The sequence below is a fragment of the Panthera leo genome, chromosome F2, assembly GCF_018350215.1.
Source record: "Panthera leo isolate Ple1 chromosome F2, P.leo_Ple1_pat1.1, whole genome shotgun sequence".
NCBI lineage: Eukaryota > Metazoa > Chordata > Mammalia > Carnivora > Felidae > Panthera > Panthera leo.
Window position 1 is genome coordinate 23,681,926 of NC_056695.1, and position 25,682 is coordinate 23,707,607.

At 37.9% G+C, this 25,682-nt stretch overlaps 1 protein-coding gene and 1 long non-coding RNA gene across 4 annotated transcripts in view; one reads left to right on the top strand and one right to left on the bottom strand.

The window, feature by feature from the left end:
- The window catches only part of LOC122210717, a 61,625-nt gene extending 40,953 nt beyond the window's left edge, over positions 1 to 20,672 (top strand). Inside the window, exons 5-6 of one of the 2 annotated variants that reach the window (XR_006198192.1) lie at positions 12,763 to 12,841; positions 19,869 to 20,672. This is a non-coding gene — a long non-coding RNA (uncharacterized LOC122210717). Of the gene's footprint in view, positions 1 to 12,762; positions 15,261 to 19,868 lie in introns of those variants that run through there. The other variant, XR_006198191.1, reaches the window with a different exon arrangement.
- ELOC (elongin C) lies at positions 1,442 to 24,702 on the bottom strand. 2 transcript variants are annotated; one of them, XM_042923576.1, is made up of 4 exons: positions 24,603 to 24,702; positions 12,594 to 12,647; positions 8,097 to 8,240; positions 1,442 to 1,867 (listed from the first exon to the last, which is right to left on the bottom strand). In XM_042923576.1, the coding sequence occupies exons 2-4, from the start codon at positions 12,595 to 12,597 to the stop codon at positions 1,677 to 1,679; spliced, it is 339 nt and encodes a 112-aa protein (XP_042779510.1). In that variant the 5' UTR covers positions 12,598 to 12,647; positions 24,603 to 24,702; the 3' UTR covers positions 1,442 to 1,676. The 2 variants fall into 2 exon arrangements, with proteins under 2 accessions (XP_042779510.1, XP_042779509.1); XM_042923575.1 differs by lacking the exon at positions 24,603 to 24,702 and adding an exon at positions 24,426 to 24,540.
- Positions 24,703 to 25,682: the final 980 nt, after the last annotated feature.

The following is a 25,682-nucleotide window of genomic DNA, read 5'->3' on the forward strand; positions in this document are numbered from 1 at the left end:
TGTTCATCAAACCTTTCAGTCAAGAGCCTTTATTAACATGCAAGTATCATTTGCCGCAAGATATACAGTTTTTCCTAATCTTTCAGTTCTACTTCAATATCTTAAACTTAAGGTTACTTCTGGATCTAACACATAAAGTAACCTACTAAAACTGGTCAAAGTTAAACTTTATTCTAGTTGTCACTTTGACCTTTAGAATCATCATTTAGGTTTTTGACGTTATTTGTCAGCAAGTAGATAGAATATAATTCTTGTACTTGATAGTCTTCTATACTAAAATATGTACCAGTATGTCTTGAGAAGTTACTAAAATATATGCAATTAACACATTTAATTGCTTTCAGTAAGCTGGAAAGTACAATGTTAGGTCTTCTATGAGGAAAAATTACTTACAGATCTTGGTTATGTTTTTTGTAGGTTCCAGAAAAACTGGTCCATATTAAATCAGTCTTAAAGAACTAAGCTGAAGGCTTAAATATATATCTCCTATAATGATAGTTTTATCTTACCACTAAGATAGAGATAATAATAAACCCACTCCAGTACTTCTTTTCTCATGCCTAAGCAGAGGTGCTCTGTCATAGTTTTTCTGTTTAGTATAAAAGCTGAATGACCTCTTTGTAAATCTGATTTCAGTAGAAGACCCACAGATGATGGGCATCATACTTATTGGGACATATTTTAATTAATAGAAGATAATTCATATACTATATCAAAGTACATGATAAGATTTGCACTGCATCTCTCCATGTTTTTAATCTTTTATAACATTTCAGCTTGTTGGAGGAAGACTAGAATAGTTCTGAAAAGCCTAGCTTTTAAGAGCCGATTAAAGTCCATAATGAGTCTTTTAAAACATATTTAAATAATCAGAAGTGCAGTCACAACAAGGGACTATGTAAGAATATTGCAAAGGAAGCTTTATAGTCAATGCAGGTACAGTACTTTGGATTGGCCAAAATGCACAATGCACATGTAATCAATCATGTAGTTTACTTGTTGACCATGTGGCTACCAGTTCAAAAAGTGATTGCTTCAAAAGCTGTGCCTAGTAATCTTCCAAAACTGCTTTTAAATAAAGTTCTTAAATTGCAGCAATAAACAAAAAGACAAGATACACTTAAACAATACTGCAGTTTATCAAAAGACACATAAGAAATTTCAACTCTTATGTCTTTGACAGTTATAAAAATCAATGTTTTGGCTAAGTTATAAACATGTTTATAATGCAATTATTTGCATAACTCTAGTAATGCTAACAACGGCTACAAGATCAGGTTTTTGTTTTTTTTTTTTAAAAAAAAAAACACTAAAAACACAAAAATACGTAGCCCCATTATTTACCTGTAGAATGTGTTCATTTATGCTTAAATTTCAGTTTTACTATATCACCACTGCTCTAATTTTAAAAATCACATCCAAAGGATAAGGCAAAACCACCTACGAATTGGCATATTTGTTTATTTCTCAATTTGTGAAAATGTCCTCAATTTGTTGATGTAGCAAACAAATTTCAACTCTGATTGCTATGCAAAAGAACAGAAGATAATCTGCTTTGCAATGAACTTTAAAGTTCAACTGCACACAGGCAACATGCTATATATGAAAAAATTACTAACTGAACTACAGGTATTAAATACTGAAAAAAGTTAACAGTTTATTATAATTTATTTTATTTAACAATCTAGGAAGTTCGCAGCCATCAGCAGTTCCAGTGCAATTTCAGGTGCAATTGGGAATTCAGGAATCTCCGTGGAGCTGTTAGTGTAGCGAACCTTGTAGGTAAAATACATGCATACTTTTGATAGCACATGTGAAGGGATCTCTCTAAAATTGACTTCATTAGTTTCGTTCTCAGCAAACTGACCTGTAAAAGAAAAGAAGTATGTTTGTTATGGGCTGAACTGTGTTCCTCCACAATTCCCATGTTGGGAAGTTCTAACCCTCAGTACTTCTGTGACTATATTTGGAGATAGGATCCTTTTTTCCTCTTTTTTTATTTTTTCTGTGCAGGAAGTATTTTTAAAGAGATAATTAAGGCCAAACAGGATTATCAGGGTGGGCCCTAATCTAATGACTGGTATTGTTATAAGAACAGGAAGTTATAGATCAAAGATGCACACAGAGGGAAGACAATGTGAAGACACAGAGAAGACAGCCATCTACAAGGCAAAGAGAGAGGCCTCAGAAGAAACTAACTCTACCAATACCTTGATCTCAAATTGCTAACCTTCAGAATTATGAGAAAATAAATTTCTATTGTTTAAATAACACAGTCAATGGTACTTTGTTACAGGAGCCCTAGCAAACTAATACAACGTGAGAAGAATAAACCCAACTAGCATCACATGAAATAACTTATTCTGATTTCTGAGTATAAATATAAAAAAGAAATCTTTATTAAGATAGTATTTGAGATTCATCAAGACTAATTTTGAAATTCTAATTTTCTTCCAAGGACTTTGGAAATTTTAGCTTCTCCTAAGAATCATGGTGGCATGATTAAGTAAAGGCGAATAGTATATAAAAAAAGACAATCTTGGGGCGCCTGGGTGGCTCAGTCGGTTAAGCGTCCGACTTTGGCTCAGGTCATGATCTCGCGGTTTGTGAGTTCGAGCCCTGTGTCGGGCTCTGTGCTGACAGCTCAGAGCTTGGAGCCTGCTTCAGATTGTGTCTCCCTCTCTCTCTCTGCCCCTCCCCCGCTCATGCTCTGTCTCTCTCTCTGTCAAAAATAAGTAAACATTAAAAAAAAAATTAAAAAAAAAAAGAGACAATCTTTTCGAAGATTCAGTTTAGGGAATCAAGTCTTTATGTATCATCAGGAGCCCTGTGCCATAGTGAATTGCCATATAAAAATAAATAATAAATGTTTGTTTCCCCCTTTAGTTTTTAAAAGTGTGATTATGTTCATGAGATCTCCTCATAAGTTACTTTTCTTTGTTTTAGTAACACTTTATGAACTGTTTTTAATGATCTCTCAAAATTTCTTTAGCTATATAAAGGTTATAGCATTTAGCATTTACTATAGGGATAGAATAGTTTCTTAGCAGTCTAGCACGAGTACTGAATATAAAAAGTAGAAAAATGTACTTTCTGAGAATGTAGTAGTATTTTAAAAGTTTTCTAATAATTGTTGCTTGGGGGTGGGGTGGGAAGAAAAGAGCAGGATTGAATGAGTAACTCACAGCAATGAGGTCAATTTTGGTTTGTCAATGACTAAAATTCTCTTTCTTGAATATACGTACGAAATACTACCAATAGACACTTATTAAGCCTTTGATACTAGACAAACATTAGGGTTTTTTTTTTTTTTTTGAGGTGAAATTCGTATAACATGAAATTAACCACTTTAGAGCATACGATTCAGTGTACATACACAATGTTGTGCAACCATCACTGCTATCTAGTTCCAAAACATTTTCAGTATCCCAAAATAAAATCCTAAACCCTTTAAGCAGTTATTCCCCATTTTCCCAACCCTCAGCCTCTGGCAAAAACCAATCTTTCTGTCTCTGTGGACTTATCTATTTTGGATATAAATGGAATCCTACAACATGCGACCTTTTGTATCTGACTCCTTTCACTTAGCATATCCTGAAGGTGCAAGTATCAGTACCTCATTCTTTTTTATGCAAACATTAGTTCGGGGCTGCAGATATATTAAAGGAGACCACACTTACAAAAAACAAACATCCTTTAATCTTAATTTCTAGTTAAAATTTGTTGGCACCCATGATTTTATTTTTCTAAAGTAAATTCTAGCTCTATCCAGTAGAAAAGTCTAAACTTAATTCATCCCACGAGCAAGGAGTACTGCTAACAACCAGATTGGGGTCCTTAAAGCCCATTTTCCATTAGGAGAAAATGGCTCTTTGGAAAAATGCCTCTTTTCCAGACTGGAGAATTATATACCAAATGAGCCTAGGAAATCTTGTCATTATAGAAAGTAGTACAGCTATCCCAAATTACCAGAGCCAGGTCAAAAGGACACAGAAGCCAACCTGATGTGGCTCCTTCTGAATAAAAATGGAGCAAATGGGGGCAATTTCAGCATCAGTGAGGACTACACTAGATTAAAAAAACCTTAAATAATAAAAAGTCACAAGAAAATGAAACACAAAAAAACAAAAAAACCCCAAACACTCTTTGCTACTGGAGGATGCTGAAGAATAATTTCATTACTCAAAAATTATATGTAAACATAAAAAAATCAAGCACTTATTTTTGCTATACAGAGTATATTTCAGGGTAACCAAATATTTCTTCATAGGAGAATTCTAATAAATGCACAAGAAATGATAAGAATTAGAAAGTCACTGTTTTGTAATTCCAAATGAAGTAAATCTCAGCAGTAATCACAATGAATGCTAAAAGCATCATATGAAAATCTAACTGCAGAACTGTTCAGAGATGAATCAGCTTACTAGCCCTGTAACCTACTAAGCTATCCTGACATTGCTAAAATATTGATACAACAGAAATACAGTAGTACTGCCTATAAAGTATTCTTGCCTAGAAAAATGAGCTGGATTCTACTCAAGCCTCTAGAGTTCTAATTTATAAGCTTACAAAATGAAACATTAAGTCTAATCCAGATGTGAACATTTTACAAATAACTTGGTTCTCCAAAAAGTTCATGGTCTGCAAAAAAAGGGAGAGTGCAGGGGGGACTATCACAGATTTTGCAAGTGAAATGACACTGGCAGGATATATTTGCTTGAAATACTCTTTAAAAAAGTGAGGATGATAGGGGTGCCTGGGTGGCTCAGTGAGTTTAGCGTCTGGCCTTTGATTTCAGCTCAGGTCATGATTTCAGAGTTCAGGAGTTCGAGCCCTACGTTGGGCTCTGCACGGGCAGGGTAGAGCCGGCTTGGGATTCTGTCTCTCTGCCCTTCCCTAGCTCGCGCTCTCAAAATAAATAAACGTTTAAAAAAAAAAAAAGTGAGGAAAATAGATGAAATGAAATTGGCAAAATATTGATAAAATTGAAGCTGGAGATGAGTACATGCAAGTGTATTATACTAATCTCTCTGTATGTTTTACAGTAGGGATGCCTGGGTGGCTCAGTCGGTTAAACATCTGACTCTTGGTTTTGGCTCAGGTCACAATCTCACGGCTTGTGAGTTCAAGCCCCACATTGGCTCTGCACTGACAGTGCAATGCCTGCTTGGGATTCTCTATCCCTCTCTGTTTGCGTCCTCTGTCTCTCTCTCGCTTAAAAAAAAAAAAAAAAAAGTTAAATAAATAAAAATTTCACAGTAAAAAATATGGAAAAGGAATTACAAGTGACCTTAAATAGAAACAATCAAGAAAACTGAGGGGCGCCTGGGTGGCTTGGTCAGTTAAGCATCCGACTTCGGCTCAGGTCATGATCTCACGGTCCGTGAGTTCGAGCCCCGCATCGGGCTCTGTGCTGACAGCTCGGAGACTGTTTCAGATTCTGTGTCTCCCTCTCTCTCTGCCCCTCCCCTGTTCATGCTCTGTCTCTCTCTGTCTCAAAAATAAATAAATGTTAAAAAACAAATTAAAAAAAAAAACTAAAAGGCAACCTATGGAATGGGAGAAGATATTTGCAAACGACATATCTGATAGTATCCACAATATATAAAGAACTTATAAAACTCAACACTCAAAAACTGAATAATGTAATTAAAAATGGGCAGAAGACATGAATAACATTTTCCCAAAGAAGACATAGAGATGGCCAACAGACACATGAAAAGATGCTCAACATCACTCATCATCAGGGAAATGCAAATCAAAACTACAATGAGGTATCACCTCACACCTGTCAGAATAGCCCAAGTCAACAACACCAGAAACAGGTAGCTGGCAAGGATGGACAAAGGGGAACCCTCGTGCACTGTTGGTACAAATGCAAACTGGCGAAGCCACTCTGGAAAACGGTATGGAGTTCCCCAAAAACGTAAAAATAGAACTACCCTATGATCCAGCAATTGCACTGCTAACTTTTTACCCAAAGAATACAAAAATACTAACTCAAAGGGATACATGCACCCCAATATTTACAGCTGCATAATCTACAACAGCCGAATTATGGAAATAGCTCAAGTGTCCGTCAAATGATGAATGGATAAAGGAGATGTGGTGTGTGTACGTACACACACACACACACACACACACACACACTGGAATATTACCAATGAATGAAAGAAGAAAGAAATGAATGAAATCTTGCCATTTGCAACAACTTGGATGGAGCTAGAGTAATACATTATATGAATTAAGTCTGAGAAAGACAAATACTGTATGATTTCACTCATGTGGAATTTAGGAAACAAAACAAATGAGCAAAGGGGAAAAAAAAGAGAAAGAGGCAAACCAAGAAACAGACTCTTAACTATAGAGAACAAAATGATGGTTACAAGAAGGGAGGTGAGTGGGGGGATTGGTTAAATAGGTGATAGGGATTAAGAAGTGCACTTGTGATGAGCACTGGGTATTGTAGGAAAGTGGTGAATCACTATATTGTTCATCTGAAACTAATATTACACTGTGTATTAACTAGAATTTAAAGCAAATCTAAGAAGACCCAAAACAAGTGACCTCAAATAGCCAAAATAATCTTGAAAAAATAAAACACTTCCTCATTTCATAACTTACTACAAAGCTATAGTAATCAAAATACTGTGTATTAGCATAAGGACAGATCAATGCAATGCCACCCCCGCCCCCCGCCCCGGTTCAGCGGGTAGAGCATGTGACTCTTGATTTCAGGGTTGTGAGTTCAAGCCCCACGTTGGGTGTAGAGATTACTTTAAAAAAAAAAAAAAAAAAAAAAAAGATCAATGGGGGAGAGTTGAAAGCCCATACATAAACCCATGTGGCTATGGTCAACTGATTTTCAACAAGGGTGCCAAGACCATTAAATGAGGGAAAGAACAGTCTCTTCAACAAATGGTACTAGGATGCCCATATAAGAAAGAATGAAATTGGATCATTACCTCACATCATATACAAAAATTAAGTGAAAATCAAAGACCTAACTGTAAGAGGTAAAATCAGAACTGTTATGGGGCACCTGGGTGGCTCAGTCGGTTAAGTGTCCAACTTTGGTTCCAGTCATGATCTTGTGGTTCACAAGCTCGAGCCCCATGTTGGGCTCTGTGCCGACAGCTTGGAACCTGGAGCCTGCTTCAGATTCTGTGTCTCCCTTTCTCTCTGCCCCACTCCTCTCCCTGCTCGTGCTCTGTCTCTCTCTCTCTCTCTCTCAAAAAAAAAATAAACATTAAAAAAAAAATCACAACTGTTGTAAGAAAATATTTGCGTATCATAGCTGATACGGGTCTACTGTCCACAGAATTTATAAAAAAAACGCTTACAACTCACTAACAAAAAGACACACAACTGAATTGAAAAATGTGCAACAGATTTGAATAGACATTTCTCCAAAGACGATATACAACTGTATAGCAAACACAAGAAGAGATGTTCAACACCATTAGTCCCTACGGAAGAGTTAATCCAAACTATAATGAGAAACCACTTGATACCCATTAGAATGGCTAGAATCAAAAAAAAAGGGAAAATAAGTGTCAGTGAAAATGTGGAGAAACTTGAATATTCATACAATGATGGTAGGAATATAAAATGGTGCAGCCACTGTATAAAGTTTGGTGTTTCCTCCAAAAGCTGAACACAGAATTATTGTGTGCTCCAGAAATTCAAATCCTCAAGAAAAATTTTAAGGTAAAAAAGAAAAAAAAAAAAAAAAAAAACAAACCAAAAACCTCTCAAGGGAAAAAAAAAAGAAAATGGTAAGAATAGATGTTTGGGAAGTGGTAAATTTCTAAACATAAACTTTATACGTAGTTAGGAGCACACATCACCATCAGAGTCCTACTGTGGTGAAGAAATTAAACATGGAAACTAATGTAGGGAAATGATCCTTCCTATTAGGGTAAATAACTGAAAACAGGAAATGGCAGGAACCAATTTTTCCAATGCAACACAATCATGAAATAATGTTAGAAAAGTTACTGTCTCTTTCCTTTAATGTTATGAATCGCTTAATTCAAGTTAAGAACTTACTAAAAGTAAAGATTTATTAACAGAAAATAAAGAAATGTACCTACCTGGGCCACTCAACATGGCTTTTATTGTTCCGGATGTTAGTGCATGTTCTCTTTTTACAATAAATTCATGACCATCCGAAGATATCAATTTGACATACATGGCATCGGGGCCTTCACAGCCGCCGTAGGTTTTCTCTTCTCCATCTAAAGTAAGTAGTAAAATGATTTTTGAATCACAAAATTAAAATAAACAGGTTTACCAAGGTTAATTTTTGAATAACTCAGACCCAAAACATTTCTGGATGGTAAGATCTACCAAGATTTTAGGTTTTTTTAATTCCTTGTTTTATCATTCTCTAAACATTTTCCAATGTCAGAATAAACTACATTTAAGAATATTATTTTAGATGAAAATTTACTAGTATTTTTCAAAGAAGTATTAACAATTTTTTTGTGAACACAGTAACACATTCAAATTTAAAGGCTCAAATAAAATAAGCAAACAGTAAAACTTTAAATCACCTGAAATACTCATCTTAAAAACATGACACATTGTGTGTTTATGAATGAATGTTTATATGTCATGTGAATTCAACTTCCCTGATAAGCTCCTAATTCTAAAAGTTAGGGCTTCCTTTTACTCAGCATCTTGCTCTTGGTCCGTATTAATAATCCAAACATTTTACTGCTGAGTTTAAATTATTGCATGATTGAAGTAATGAATATAGACAAATACCAGTCTTTGAAAATTCCAAGTGGAGGTGAGGACACAGAGCACGTAGATGTTACTCCACTGCCATCTATCCTCATTGCCACCACAGCTTCTGCCACAGTAGCTAGCTCAATATAACTTTTCTGGGAGTATGCATTTTTGTATATCCCCATAAGATCTCTCTAACATCTAGAATTCTCACAGTATTGTACTGACAGAATTATTTTTATGGTTACCAATATCTGAAAGAAAATATCTTAAGGCTTATTCTAAAAACTTACGAAGCCCAAGAAAAAGAGTACAGAGGATAAAACTGGAGTATTCAAGCTATAAACATCCATTTATTTATTCATTAGTAGTTAATTTAAAAATCCTTCCAATTAGGATTAATAAATAAAAAAATCATTAATGTTCGTCTGCTGTCCAAAATGTTTAATCTGAATCTAATCAGGAGTAAACAACCCAGACAAATCTAAATTTTAAATGGTCATCAAAGACCTCACTCCTCACACCCCCAAAAGGAGGGAACTGTTTAGATGAGATTAAAGAGACAAATTAATGCAATACGTGATCCCTGACTGGATATAAAACACAGGCATACCTCAGAGATAACTGTGGGTTCAGTTCTACACCACCACGAAAAAGCAACGCAAAAGTGAGTCAAATCAATTTTCTGGTTTCCCGGTGAATATAAAAGTATGTTTACAGTATACCATCGTATGCAATAGCATTATATGTAAAAAAAAATGTATATATCTTAATTAAAAATACTTTATTGCTAAAAAAAATGCTAACCATTGTCTGAGCTTTCAGTGAGTAGTAATCTTTTTGCTGGTGGAGGTTCATGCCTTGATGTTGATGGTCACTGACTGAGCAGGGTGGTGGTTGCTGAAGGCTGGGGTGGCTGTGGCAATTATATAAAATCAGACAATGAAATTTGCAGCATTGATCAACTCTTCCTTTCAGGAACGATTTCTCTGTAGTACGTGATGCTATTTGACAGCATCTGACCCCAGGAGAACTTCTCTCAAAATTGGAATCAATCTTCTCAAACCCTGCCACTGCTTTATCAACTGAGTTTATGTAATACTCTAAATCCTTTCTTGTCATTTCAACAACTGTCACAGTATCTTTACCAGGAGTAGATTCCATCTCAAGAAACTACTTTCTTTGCTCATCCATAAGATGCAACTCCTCATCTGTTAAAGTTTTATCTTGAAATTGTAGCAATTCAGTCACATCCTCAGGCTCCACTTCTAATTCAAGTTCTTGTTATTTCTACCGAACATCTGCAGTTACTTCCGCCACTGAAGTCTTGTACCCTTCAAAGTCATCCATTAGGGTTGGAATCCACTTTTTATACACTCCTGTTAGTGTTTGTATTTTGACCTCTTTCCATGAATCACACGTGCTCTGAATGGCATCTAGAATGGTGAACCTTTTCCAGAAGGTTTTCAGTTAACTTTGCCCAGATGCATCACGAGAATCACTATCTATGGCAGCTATGTATTTAAGTAACAAGACTTGAAAGTCAAAGTTACTCCTTGATCCATGGGCTGCAGAATGGATGCTATGTTTGCTGGCATGAAAACAACATTAATCTTGTTGCACGTCTCCATAAGAACTCTTGGGTGATCAAGTACGTTGTCAGTCAGTAAGTAGTAGTATTTTGAAAGGAATCTTTTTTCCCTGAACAGGAGGTCTGAAGAGTAGGCTTAAAATATTCAGTAAGCCATGTTGTAAACAGATGTGCTGTCATCCAGGCTTTGTTGTTCCATTTGTAGAGCACAGGCAGAGTAGATTCAGCATGATTCTCAAGGGCTCTAGGATTTTCAGAATGATCAGTGAACACTGACTTCAACTTAAAAGTCACCAGCAGCATTAGCCCCTGACAAGAGAGTCAGCTTGTCCTTTGAAGCCAGGCATTGACTTCTCTCTACAACAGTCCTAGATGGCATCTTCTTCCAATACAAAGTGTTACATCTCTACTGAAAATCTGTTGTTTAGTGTAGCCACCCTCATTAATTACCTTCGTTGGATCTTCTGAATAACATGCTGCAGCTTCTACATCAGCACTTGCTGCTTCACATTTACAGTTTTATGTTATAGAGACAGCTTTCCTTAAAACTCATGAGCCAGCTTCTGCTAGCTTCAGACTTTTCTTTTATAGCTTCCTCCCCTCTCTCAGCCTTCACAGAATTGAAGAGTCAGGGCCTTGCTCTGGATTAGGCCTTGCCTTAAGGGACTGTTGTGGGTGGTCTGATCTTCTATCCAGACCACTCAAACTTTCTCCATCAACAATAAGGATGTTTCGCTTTATTATTTGTGTGTTCACCGGAGTAGCACTTTCAATTTCCTTCAAGAACTTTTCTTTTGCATTTGCAACTTGGCTAACTGTTGCAAGAGGCCTAGCTTTCAGCCTGTCTCAGCTTTCGACATGCTTTCCTCACTAAGCTTAATCATCTCTTGCTTTTGACTGAAAGTGAGAGATGTGCAAGTCTTCCTTTCACTTGAACACTCAGAAGTCATTGTAGGGTTAATAACTGGCCTAATTTCAATATTTTGTGTCTCAGGGAATAGGGAGGTCTGAGGAGAGAGAGAGAGATGAGGGAATAGCTAGTCGGTGCAGCAGTCAGAACACACACAACATGTATCGATTAAGTTCCCTGTCTTATGTGAGCATGGTTCATAGTATCTCAAAACAATTACAACAGTAGCATCAAAGATCACTGATCACAGATCACCGTAACAAATACAATTATAATAACGAAAAAGTGAAATATTGTGAGATTACCAAAATGTGACAGAGACATGAAATGGGCAACTGCTGTTGGAAAAATGGCACCAATAGACTTGCTCCACACAGGGCTGCTATAAACTCAGTTTGTAAAAACAAAAACAAAAACAAAAAACAAAAAACAAAACCAAAAAACTGCAGTATCTGTGAAGTGCAATAAAGTGAAGCACAATAAAATGAGCTATGTCTATAATGTACCTGCTGCAAACAACACTACTGAAATAACTGAGAAAATTCTGAATATGCAATGAATTAGGAGATGCCTACTCAAGTATTTGGTGTGAAGTGATACTGCACAACTAAATAAATGGTACAGAAAAAAGCAAGCATGTGTATGTGGATATATAAATACATACATACACATACACACACACACAGAGAAAGCAAATGTGGCCAAACATTAACAATCACTGAAGGCTATGTAGTGTATGACTCACAATTTTTCATAATAAAAAGCAGGGACATTCATAAAGATGCAAGTAACTTTTAAATTATAGACTACTCAAGCATACAGATATTTAGCAGGTGTTATCAATCCCTTAGAACAAAAATAAAAACAATTATTAATTATTTAAATTTGCAATTCTTGTGTTTTTTTTGCAAGGTAAAGCATTTTATATGCTTGTTGGGAAAGTTTCTAATTTCTTAAGGTGCTATTTCTTACTAGCGATCACAAATATATTTGGCACAAAAACATTACTTATCTGCCTTTCAAAAATATGTACAGGCATACCTTGTTTTTAGCAGGTATTATGTTGTGTTTTGTTTTTTATACATAATGTTATTGCACACTTAACAGACCACAGTATAGTATAAACATAACTTTTACAAGCACTGGGAAACCAAAGATCTCATTTGACTAGCTTCATTGCTGTGGTCTGGAACCAAACCCACAATATCTCTGAGGTTTGCCTGCAGTAAGCAGATGCTGTAGATTTAAACAACTAATTTCAGTCTATTCTGATTGCATTCACCAATGTCAAAGGCCTATCTTTGAGAAGACCAGCTTCTACTAGTTGCAATAAAAAATGACTTTTATGTAACTTACCCATTATGTTCTTATGAAATTCTACTTTACTTCCACAGGAACTTTAGTAGTTTCCTGAAAATATAACAATGCTATTTTAAGATTAATGCTGGAATAACATGTTTTCGCCCATTACTATTTAATATATCGTTGGTATTACAAGTTTAAAAACTCTCTCTCTGCTATGCAGGAGTTTCCCAGCCACCATAAACGGAACAGTATCAAGTTTCTGAACATGGGAGGAAAAGATGATCACCTTCAGAATAGTGGTCTGTATAAATACAGATTTGTTTTTTTCCTTCCCTTTAAGGTAGCTATTCTGACAACAGTTTAAAAATACAGATGTTGTTCCTTAGGAGTTGAATTGAACTTGAAGGAGATCGTTGACCTTAATCATCTTTGTATACTTGTATCTACTAGATACTAGCAGACACTAAAGCACGTATTTGCTAAACCAATGATAACATGATAAATCCAAGGACATGAAGTAGCCTTCAGAAAAATGAAAAAGATAAAGCTTGCCCTCCTCTTATGTAATTGTGCACATTTATAATACATTTCACTGTGGCATCTTTTCTGCAGTCTATGGAAGTTCTAAAGTTTAACAGTGAAGTTGTAGAAAATCTTTAATATTCTGACAAATATTAAATTTTACAAAGATGAATGCTAAAGGAAAAGGGTTCATGTTTTGAGTAACTTTTTATTTTTATATCATTTCTTCAAGATTTCATTTATACCAGTATTTTTATGTTATTAATGGGAAAACATCCTGTTCTCTAAGAAATTCCTGACCAGTATTTTATCTAGCCTTAAGGGAAGGGCCAAGAAAATGAACCATAACATTTTATAGCAGGAAAGAAACTTGGAGATAACCTATGTAATTCCTCATTTTAAAAAATAGTAACATCACTGATGTAATAAGGGAGTTGAATGATTTGTTCCAGTAATGACAGAGTAAGAGTAGGAATCAAATCTATTTGTTAGTCTAGAATGCTAAGCATGGATATGTAAGTACCATTTCTAATACGAGATAAGGGCAACAGGGGCAATGTCATATTATTACCAACAAGTTGAGGGCCTGATAAGTGGTAAACATTGCACTACATGCTTTACATACATTATTTTAAAACAACACTTCCACAAGGGTATTATTATTATCATTTTAGAGATGAAGAAACACTAAGAGGCTGCTACTTGCTTAAAGCTTCTACAGCTCAAGTGGCAGCAAGAGGATTTAAATCTAGGTAGGTCTGCTTTAAGGCCTGCACTCCTTTCCATTATTCCATGCTGCTATGGTAAAAAATTCTGGCTCCCATTAAAACTTGTTTTCCACTGCTGCTAGGTAAGAGCTGCTGATAGAAATCCTTAGATACTTATCGAAAGTGTAAGCACTAAAAGCAGTACTCTGCCACTTTATGATAATAATAGCAGATAAAAATTCATTGGTCATTATTGCTGTATTCTGTTCATACTGCTTTGTAATCGTTCTAAGAAAACAACAAAGGAAAAAAATGATAGAAAAGCTAGAGCAAGAACTTCAAGTGCCAACTTTCTATCTGGAAAATCTCCAGAGCCAAACATCTAGGATGTTTACTTAACTAGCAGTAGCTATGCAACCATGCAGTCACATTTTAGAAGCCCTTTGTGTAGCAACAGCTTCTCTATAGACTTCTTAATATAGTAAATCAATTTCACCATTTATTCAAGGGTTAAAGATGGGTGGGTGGGGGAAGAGACACTCCCCATCACTAACAACAACAACAAAAAAATCCACAGTATATTAACACTAAGAGTTGAGTAAATCCTAATTCTTAGGTAGAAGTTAAAAATATTTAAAGTGTGATTAAATTGGGATGTAACCTACAAATTACCTACGTAAGTCTAAGTTTGGGTTTACAACATTCTCAGGGTAAACACTTGAGTGTCTATTCCATAACTGAGCTGAGTTCTGGAAATAAGAATTAGGTAGGTAAACACACGTGGTTGAGCAGTAGGTTGAAAATATTTCTAGGCAAAAGACACAGTATGAACAAAAAGTCCTCAGATATATTGTGCTTTTAGTGTTATATATAAACATTATTCTTTTATAGTTTTTATTTTTGGGGAACCAATAGAAATTCTAGATGAGCCTAGCACCCACAAAGCAATCAGTTTTGAATCTAGTATTACTGAACATTGAAAAGACCTTTGAACAGCTAGCCCATCCTTCAATTTTGAAATGTTACTGCAATCATTTACTATTAAAGGAATTTCTAGACTATATTCTATCTCACTAACCTGTTTATACCTAAGATATCTACTGTTTTCATTACAGTCAGTGTGATAAACATGTTCTAAGTGGCCAGGCAAGTCCCATTTTATCAATACACATTTCTTTTTAGGTGGACTTTTAGATACTTTATAGTTTTTATTATGAATTCTGTCTGTTTTCCTATTATACTTTCTGAAAGGTTATTGCTGGTGTTTTAAAGAAAAGCTTTTAAATCCATTAAAAGTTGATTTGTATCCCATCACCTATGCAGAACTCTCTTATTAGTACTAATAGTTTTTTAACTGATTGACTTAGGTTATTAAGTAGATGACAGCAACAGCTACAAATCTATTTTTTGTATGTCTCTTTACATTCAGTATTTACTTGGAAAAAGTAATAAGGTTAGACATCTAACTGATACCATTCATAAAAAATATGCTACAGATTAAAGAAACAAATATAATAAAACTCACTGAACTCTGGAAAAATAACAGAAGAAAAAAATAAAAATAGCTCATAGACCTGTACAAAAAAAATGTTTGATCCCAACAGTAATCACCAAACACCCAAACTAAAACACTAAAATGTGCTAAGAATCAAGTGGTGCAGAAGAGGAAGAGGATAATACTAAATATATAGCACAACAGTTTTTGGAAGGCAGCAGCATAATCATCAGGAGGCTAGCAATAATTCTCCTTCTTGGTATCTATTTTAGAGAAACACTAGCTTGTGCACAAAGGCAAGGAGAAGAATATTGACTATAATACATGCACAAATGAAACATTGAAAAAACCGCTGAAAAGTTCCCAATTAGAGAATGACCTAAATAAAAATAGTATATCTACAATTATTGATAGTTATTATGGGCAGTGAAAGGGAATAAATTAAATCTATGTATGTATGAAATACCACCAAGATTTTTTATTTTGAAAAAAAAAAATTTTTTTTTTTTTTTAACGTTTATTTATTTTTGAGACAGAGAGAGACAGAGCATGAACAGGGGAGGGGCAGAGAGAGAGGGAGACACAGAATGTCTTCTGTGGAGACACAGAAACGGACTCCAGGCTCTGAGCTGTCAGCACAGAGCCCGACGTGGGGCTCGAACTCGCGGGGCTCGAACTCACGGACCGTGAGATCATGACCTGAGCCGAAGTCGGATGCTCAACCGACTGAGCCACCCAGGCGCCCCAAGATTAATTTTTTAAAAAGCAGATTAGAATGATAGGTATAGTTTGGTGCCATTTATGTATAACAAGTGGCTTCCTGCCTATTAATTATGTTTTCTGCAGAATAAATAAAATGCACAAAAATACATGTTCAAAGTGTAAATAACTAGGAAACTGTAACTTTTTTAAAAGAAAACTATGGTTTAAATTTGTTTTTAAAGTTTATTTTGAGGAGTGCCTGGATGGCTCAGTCAGTTAAGCGTCCCACTTTGGCTCAGGTCATGATCTCACAGATTGTGGGTCTGAGCTCCAGGTGGGGCTCTGTGCTGACAGCTTAGAGCCTGGAGCCTGCTTCCAGTTCTGTGTCTCCCTCTCTCTGTGCCCCTCCCCTGCTGGTGTGTGAGCAGGGAAGGGCAGAGAGGGAGAAAGAGAATCCCAAGCAGGGTGGGCCCTGTCAGTGCAGAGCCAGACCAGGGGGCTTGAAACATGAAGTGTAAGATCATGACCCGAGCCAAAATCAAGAGTCACCAACTGAGCTTAACCAACTGAGCCACCCAGGCGCCCTAAATTTGATTTTTTTTTTTTTTTAACGTTTATTTATTTTTGAGACAGAGAGAGACAGAGCATGAACGGGGGAGGGTCACAGAGAGAGGGAGACACAGAATCTGAAACAGGCTCCAGGCTCTGAGCTGTCGACACAGAGCCCGACGCGGGGCTCGAACCCACGGACCGCGAGATCGTGACCTGAGCCAAAGTCGGACGCTTAACCGACCAAGCCACCCAGGCGCCCCCCTAAATTTGATTTTTTAAAAAGAAACAAATAAACGTATAGAACCAAACAGCTCATAAGGGAACAATGGTCAGCCTGATGATTAGTTCCTAACTATATGTAAAAATATGATTAATTTGGAAAACAAAGTAATACAAATTGACAGAAGTTAGAAGGCAATTCCAATTTGTAATAACACATCAAAATATCCTGCCCGAATGTGCTTATAGTGTCACTGGATGTATGTCTCTCAAGAGGAGTTAGAATTTCTCATTCTGGCCTATTTAACTTATAACAATGCTCCTATATCTAATTCTTGCATAGACTCTCCTAATACTTTTAGCAAATAGTACTACTCCTCTTCTATTTTTCCTCCATTGTGGAATTTATAGTTTTCTTTACTATTAGATGCAAATGCTTCAAAGTGTGTCTTTTTAGATACATTTTGTCTTGCTTACTAACTGTAAGTTTCCACAAGGCAAGATTCTCTCTTTATGACCCAGGTATCCAACACAATGGTAATTATGTAATGTTAACAGGGTGAAACTTCATACAATAGTGTATCTGGCCACAGACACAGATATTACTATTCTGAGCTTTCTGACAGAATAAAGTTATTCAAAGGTACAATTCTTTTGACCAAGATCGATTACTTTTATGTTTTCCCATGATGTTGGCATTGAATAAACTTACAGAACTTTTAGACAAGCATCGTGAAAACTATTCTATTTAAGTTTATTGAAACATTTTGGGCTATACTGAGGGGAGGGGGTGACGAAGGAAGGAGATGGTATTCCATCTTTCACAATAAAATTTAGTCAATATGAATTCTTGGTTCTTTTTTTTTTTTTTAATTTTTTTTAACGTTTATTTATTTTTGAGAGAGAGAGAGACAGAGCATGAACGGGGAGGGTCAGAGAGAGGGGGACACAGAATCCGAAGCAGCTCCAGGCTCTGAGCCGTCAGCCCAGAGCCCGACGCGGGGCCCGAACTCACAGACCGCGAGATCGTGACCTGAGTCGAAGTCAGACGCCCAACCAACTGTACCACCCAGGCGCCCCAGAATTCTTGGTTCTTAAAATAATTTTTATTTTAAAGACTTCAAGGACATAGGTCACAGCCACATTTTATGAAATTATGATAACCAAAACGCCAGTCTCACAATTTTGCACTGACTACCACAAATTGTTAATTATAAATGCAAGTGTATGAAACATATATTTCTGTACACGATTTCTAGAATTTTATGTTTCCTGGAACGAATTCAGTTATCTGAAAATGTTGTGTTTGATAATGTCCTCAAATCTCCTGGGGTTAAAATGTGCTTCCAAACATCCCTGAGTTTAAGAACAAGTTTTGTTCTCATGGCTGTCTACACACACTAACACTAGCTCAAAGAGGGTAGTTCTTTGCCTTTACTAAGGGAATCTATTAGGTCATTTAAAGTAAAAGCACTGACCTCAATTTTCAATCTATTTCTGATAGTTAACAATTAGTCACAGCCTAATTGTTGTCCTAAATGGTCAAGTTTTTACTATTAAAATAATAACTCACCTAATAATACTCAGTAATCAACTGCATTATAATATTCCATCAGCAGGGCTTCATTTCTAGAAACAAACCCTCACAAATGTCTGCCCTATGTTCTGCCTGTTGTGAACTATGGGCCTTTAGGAGTCTAGATTAGAAGAGATCCTTCTGATATTTAAGAACTCTATTTTAGACTCACCCCAAATGACCAATCAGAAATATTACATAGGGTGATGCAGACCACAGCAATCATTACAGTGATGTTAAGTGGACTTCAGATCACTGTGAATGATGGTTCTCAGTTACTTATGTTTTGGTAAGTTATAGCTTACTAATTTACAAGTGGCAAACTGATAAACAAGTCTTTCCTAAATCCTCACACTTGATTTCTAAGTATTCATCCAAGAAATAACTTGCCCACAAAATAATCTTGTACAGAGCGCCTGGATGGCTCAGTCGGTTAAGCGTCTGACTTGGGGTCAGGTCATGATCTCGTGGTTTGTGAGTTTGCGCCCAGCACTGGGCTGACAGTGTAGAGCCTGCTTAGGATCCTCTGTCCCCCTCCCTCTCTACCCCTCCCCTGCTCGTGTATGCACATGCGCTCTCTCAAAAATAAATAAACATTAAAAAAGAAAAAAGAAAAAAATGTTTTATGGAAGTGTCTAGAGCAGCTTTATTCAAAACAAATGAGAAACTATTCTGATGACACATAAGCCGTGATATATGTGTACAGAGGAATACCATTTGTAACAACAAGGGATGATCTACTGGTACACAAGACATAGGTGAATACTAAAAATATTATACTGAATGGAAAAACAAAAAAGTACATACTGCATTATTCCATTTATATGAAATTCTAGAACAGGCAAAATGAATTATGGTGATAGATCAGTGGTTGCTTCTGAAGGAACATGAGGCAACTTTCTGGAAAATTAAATGGTACACTATTTCAGGGTATGTCAATTAATCTCAATTAAAATAAGGTTAGAGTAAGATTTTTTTGAAAATATATTTATTTTTCTTAAATTTAGGTATCTTTCATTGTAAAGATATCAATCCAGAATGGTTTTGTCTCATTAACCTTTCAAAAGATACTGATGCTGATAATAAAACTAATCCAAATTCTCTAGATTTGCAGATGCTAATAGAGAAGGAGTAGGACTTTGGAAGTCCTAAAGAAGTAAATCTTGGACTATGAATCTCTTAAGTGAATGGCCACAAAAGGAAAGTAGGTTTTGATCTGGGTCTCAATGTAAGGAGGTATTTTTACCAAGCAGAACTGGAAGGAAATCCAAGCAAAGTAAACAGTATAAGCCAAATCAGGAGAAAGGTGGGAAAGGCCTCCATACAAAGTAGAAGTGTCAATGGAAGTCCACATCTAAATTTCTGCTCTCCAAATTTCTATCTTGAGACCCTGATAAATTAAAGTGATAATACTTGTTTATCTCCCAAACACAATGGGCTAAACTGTGTCTAAAAGTCCCTTCCAGAGCCACTATTTCATGACTATACCCATCTGAAATTCTTCATCCCTCTACAAACGCCTGTAACTCCAATTTCCCATCTTTATTCAACAGAGTTGTTGCGGTCATACACCAGAGCACTTAAGGACTCCAGAGCGCTACGTGCTTCGACGGAGTCTGTCTTCCTCACTCTTGTAAACTACCTAAACTCCCTCTTAGACAATGATCTCCAAACTCCTTTGTTTTGGTTTAAAAAGGTTTGAGCAAATATTCCCACTATATACTCTCTAATTACAGATTCTACATATTATAAATTAATTTAAAAGAACCCTTAGAATAATGGGCCAAAAACAAATGTAAAAAACAAACAGAAAACAAGTTCTGACCTTGCTTAATCCCACTGAATTCATCAGGATTGGCACCATGCACATCTCACAGTCTTTATACCTTAAGTCCCTGCCCTCCCCTCTGATGTATATGCCCACCCACATCCCAATCCCGGGCAAACCCAATTCTCTGCCTAGCTCAAGCCTCAACCAAGAGATGGATGTTGCTGGAAAAAAGACAACCATTTTGACCTCAACTTTAAATTTGTGACCACACACTTTAAATAGGCACCTGGCATTGTAGTGATCCTGGTAGTAAACTGGCTTTTCTACTCTGAAAAAAAATCCTAGCTTCTCCTAAACCTCCAACACCTTCTCCTTGCTGCCCTGACAAGTTTACTTATTTTATCAAGAAAACAGAAAGATATCACTTCAATTACCTTGTCTTTCTACCTTCATTCTACTTGCATGTATATACCATCTCTTCTGTCTACCCTCCTGTTTCAAAAGCTGAAAAACCATTCTTCCTGGGGCACCTGGGTGGCTCAGTTGGTTGAGCATCCGACTCTTGGTTCAGCGCAGGTCATGATCTCATGGTTCATGGGTTCAAGCCCCACATAGGGCTCTGTGTTGACAGGGTATAGCGTGCTCAGGATTCTGTCTCCCTCTCTCTCTGCCCCTCCCCCACTGGCTCTCTATCTTGCTCTCAAAAATAAATAGGGGCACCTGGGTGGCTCAGTTGGTTAAGTGTCCCACTTTGGCTCAGGTCATGATCTCAGGGTCTGTGAGTTCAAGCCCTGTGTAGGGATCTGCGCTGACAGCTCAGAGCCTGGAGCCTGCTTGGATTCTGTCTTCCTCTCTGTCTCTGGCCCCTCCCTCACTTGTGTACATTCTCTCTCTGTCTGTCTCTCTCAAAAATAAACATTAAAAAAAAATCCTTTTTATCTAAGGCCAACCCTTCCATGTAAGCACACCTCTCCAAGGACTTTGTTCTATTAGTCCTACCAAATTCCTATTATTCCTATACACATCAAAATGCTGTAACATCATTACTACCATCCACATCTCCTTAACCTACTCTGATCAGACTTTTGGCCCACTAATCCACTCAAAGAGCTCATCACATTTCAATTACTTTACTTGTCTAGTTGTCATCTCTTAGCAGGGTTTTACAGTTGGCTACTACCTCCTTCCCAAAACAGTTTCTTCCCTCAATGTTAGAGATGCCACATCCTCCTGCCTTTTCTGCTTCTATCACTGTTTGCTCCTCTTCTGACCAGAGTACTCCCAGTCATCTGCCCTCTTCTCCATTAACACTCTCCACTTGATGTCCTCTGGTCCACAGGTTTAAATATTACCTATAAAATATGACTCTGCCCCCACGCAATAGTTGTACATATCCAACTTGCCTACTTGCACACATTCTGAGCTGTACAATAATTATCAAACTCCTGACTTATTCCTTTACAAAATTCCAAGTTTATTCCTCAGAAACCAGTGTACCCTCTTGTCTTCCTCATCTGAGTAAATGGCACTACTGGTCACACAGATGCTCAGCAAAACTGTTGACTCCTCAAATTTTGTTCTGTCCTAGGGTGAAGGCAAGACCCACCTGGCTCTGTCTTCAAATGATATTCCAAATCAGACCATTTCTACTAACTTCCACACCACATCTCTAGTTCAAGGTACCATATCTCAGTTGGACTACTACAAGCCTTCTTAGGAGCTGGTTTCCCCACTTTCCTCCAACTTGGTCTATTTGCCACCCAGTAACTAGTTATCGAAAGCCTAAGTCAGATGTTACTCCCCTGCACAAAATCCTCTAATGGCCTCTCATCACAAACAGAAAAAGGACTATAAAGTTGCATCTTATTTAATCTTTACTATTCTGATTTTCATCTTCCATCATTCTTGCCTCACTATGCTCCAGCTATACTGGCCTTCTCTGTATTGTAATAGGTCAAGTTCATTCCCCTCTTAAGGTCTTTGCATTTTGCAGTTACTGCTATCTTAAAAGCTCTTCCCTCAGATTTTCCTCATCATTTAGGTTGTCCAAGCAAAACTATCAACTCCTCAGAGAGGCAGATCTTCCTTGCTGACTCCCCTATCAAATTCGAAACCCTTACCCTGGTCACCTAGTTTACCCTAACTCTAATCTTGATATAATCTCTTCACATCTATCACCACTTGAAACTATATTTCCTTACACATATACTTATTGTATCTCTGCTTTCCCCAAGCTTCATCATAAGGGCAGGACTATAGCAGGCCTGGCGTATAGCAGATGCTTGATAAATATTTCTTTTTTTTTTTTTTGATAAATATTTCTTGAATGAAAGGTAATATTGTTTTCTTAATTTCAAGGCTTGAAATTTCAGGTATGACTAGATGGGCTTTTTCTGATCTTATTTAAATTTTTTTTTTTAATGTTTATTTATTTTTGACAGAGAGAGAGAGAGAGAGAGACAGAGCACGAGCGGGGTAGGGGCAGAGAGAGAGGGAGACAAAATCGAAAGCAGGCTCCAGGCTCTGAGCTGTCAGCACAGAGCCTGATGCGGGGCTTGAACTCACAGACCGCAAGATTGGACGCTCAACCGACTGAGCCACCCAGGCGCCCCTTTCTGATCTTATTTAATAATGGAACAGTAAACTTTTTTTAAAAATTTTTTTCTGGAGAGAGAGACACATGCAAGAGTGGAGGTGGTACGGTACAGAGACAGAGAATCTTAAGCAGGCTCCATCCCCAGCACAACACAGGGCTCGATTTCAGGACCCTGAGATCACCATCTGAGCCTAAATCAAGAGTCATATGCTTAACCAAATGAGCCACACAGGTGTCCCTGGAACAGTAAACGTTTACTACAAGTGAGCCAAAATGCATTTAGACAGATCAATGTAAATGCAAAGAGTTTCCAGATTCTTTTATAGTACTGAAAAACCTATTTAAGGAAAAAATACCAAAGAAAGTACTTTATAAGGTACACTCAAATATTACTTTAAAACTTGAAAAAAAGAAAAACTTGATATATAGGGGTGTGTAGATGTGTCAGTCGGTTAGGTGTCTGACTTCAGCTAAGGTCGTGATCTCACAGATGGTGAGTCTGAGCCCCGCCTTGGGCTCTCCACTCTCAGTGCTGAGTCGGCTCCGGATCATCTGTCTCCCTCTCTATCTGCCTCTCCTCCACTCACCCTCTCAAAGATGAATAAACATAAAAAAGAAAAAAAAAAAACAAACAACTTGATATATAGGGTTGACTATAACCTCTGGCTACTAACTACTAATTACATTACACAATTACCATAATGTAATGAAACCGGCAGCTGAGTTGAAATAAACTTAAAAAAATATGTATATATATTTTGAAATCGTAGTTACTAAATACATTTCATACTTAAGGGAAAAAAGAATGACCATTTAAAAACTAATAATGAACCCCAAATCCTTACTTGGTAATTAGCAATAAATATCCACGGTGACAGGGATCATAGCTGTTTTCTTACCATTGTATCTCTAGAATGAATGAATCCACCTGTGATGTTTCAACATCATGAATTATAATGTAAGCAAGATCAGCAATTTATCATCTTAGTCTACCATACACTAAAGGAAACAACTATTTGGGGGGTCAAAAAGCAAATTTGGCAGTTTTCATATAAGGACTTTAAAACTCAAACTAAAGGATTTCGGTTGTTCCGTACACTGAAGGTGATGCAAAGTAGAAATGCTCGCACTAATGACATGAATTCCACAGCTACAGATTACTAAAGAGATTTTAGTTCCGTAAGAGACATTCAGCGGCCGCCGTACTAGATACGTTTCAGAAAAACTGAAGGTAGATGCACGACAGTTTCAAACTATCAAGTCGGGTAGAGATCGACCGACAAGTTGCCCAGAAGGTAAACTTGTCGGGGTCCTGCAGCTGGAAAGAGGGGGACGGTGACTGTGAAAGACTGTGAGAGTCACTCCTGTGACTGGGGACGGACTCCAAGAAAAGGACTTATCCGAGTGCACCCGGGGAAAGCAAAAAGGGAAAGCGACAGGGCTGCCATGCTCCTAACTCCACCCTCCCCGCGCTCAGCCCGGGGAAGGCCCAGACACGCTGGCGACCGCCCCTCCTTCTCCCTCTTCCAAACCCACCGAGAGGCGCCTAGAAAGGTCCCGCCGCCCTCTTCTCCCCTCCCCCAAACCAGGAGCTGAGGAGGCCCGGGGAGGTTAAGAGCTTCCGTTCCTTCCCCGCCCAAATGGGAAGGGGTGGGAAGTGGGACTGTGAGCGCGCCCAGTACAAGCCTTCCTCGTTCTCCATACGAATCTGGAGCTCCGTTCCCATCCCAGCCCAAGACTCACTCGTCAGCCCTGAAGCCACCGCAGCCACCGCGCCGGGTCCCCGCGCACCGCCACAGCCCCTACTCCAGGGCCACCCCCCCCACCCCCAGCTGCCTGCCGCCGTGGGTTCCGGGGCAGTTGGAGGAATCACTTCCGCCGGGTCATGGACGCTTTCTACAACGCGCGGGAGATCGGTACCTGGTAAGGCAGGGACGCAGTCTATTGCCGGCTTCCGTGCACAGGAAGTGCGCACACCCTCCTCCCTACTCCTACAGTACCACTGACCGCGGTCATTTGCAAATCTCAACCAATCGGATTCTGAGTCTCTGATTCCCAGCATGCAACGCCGAGCCTGATCTGATTTCCGCAGGGACATCATTCTGAAAGAGATGCTCGGAGTTCCGTCGCAGCACTGCATCCTGGGATTTGTAGTTACTCTGGCAGGTACTCTCCACGGCAGCACTACAGCCTGGGACTTGTAGTTTCTCACATTGGATGTTAAGATTTTTGGTAATTTTAGAGGTTGTCTCTGCCTCTGGTTTGGGGGTACTGGTGGGGGCTTGGAGATTACAGACAAAAAAATTGCAAAGTGGAAGTGCGGTTTCTATGTTAACAAGATCGTGGTCTTTAAAAAGCAGCATCTGTCTTTTGTGAAAAGTTGCTAGAGCATCTCAACTGTTCACGCAATCGGGTGGCCTCATTTCCTCCCTTTCAGACACCGATTACTGAAAACTAATCACGTCCCCACCCCCAGGGTTGGGGCTTTTCCCCCTCCCCACAAAACCCTCCCTGCATTCCCCTCCCAGCCCGGGGTTGTTCAGCTGTCCTGAATTCTGAGATCTTTCACAGAGATTCCAGGCGTCTGGCGCGGATACTGAATTCTGAGACCTTCTTTAACACTCCATGCTCTCTCTGCCCCAGCATCCTTCCTCTCTCGCTCTGTCAGTCGGCCTATCCTTTTTACTTGCTTTGCTGTGGTTAAATTCAGGCACCCTTCCAGAAAAGCTGAAACAGCTAAATAAAGTTTGCACTTTGTTTACGGGCCGTGGCACGTAGGGAATGTAGGGCCAAGACACTCACCATTACAAGTTGCTCAACTAGGCGCTTGTTGTGTTAACAATATACACGAAAGGAAAATAGATACAGGCGATCCAGTTTGTTGACCTAATTAATAACTTTCGGCTGAAACACATGTTTTATTGATTTGGCAGATAAAAGTTCTTGCTTTTTGCAAACAGATTGTTCTGTGTTACTTTTCAAAGACTTTGCAAAAATCAT

Excerpts from the sequence above, each read along its gene's own strand:
- ELOC (XM_042923576.1), bottom strand. Across the intron at positions 1,868-8,096 it reads AGCCATGTTGAGTGGCCCAG|GTCAGTTTGCTGAGAACGAA; the intron begins GTAGGTACATTT and ends TTTCTTTTACAG.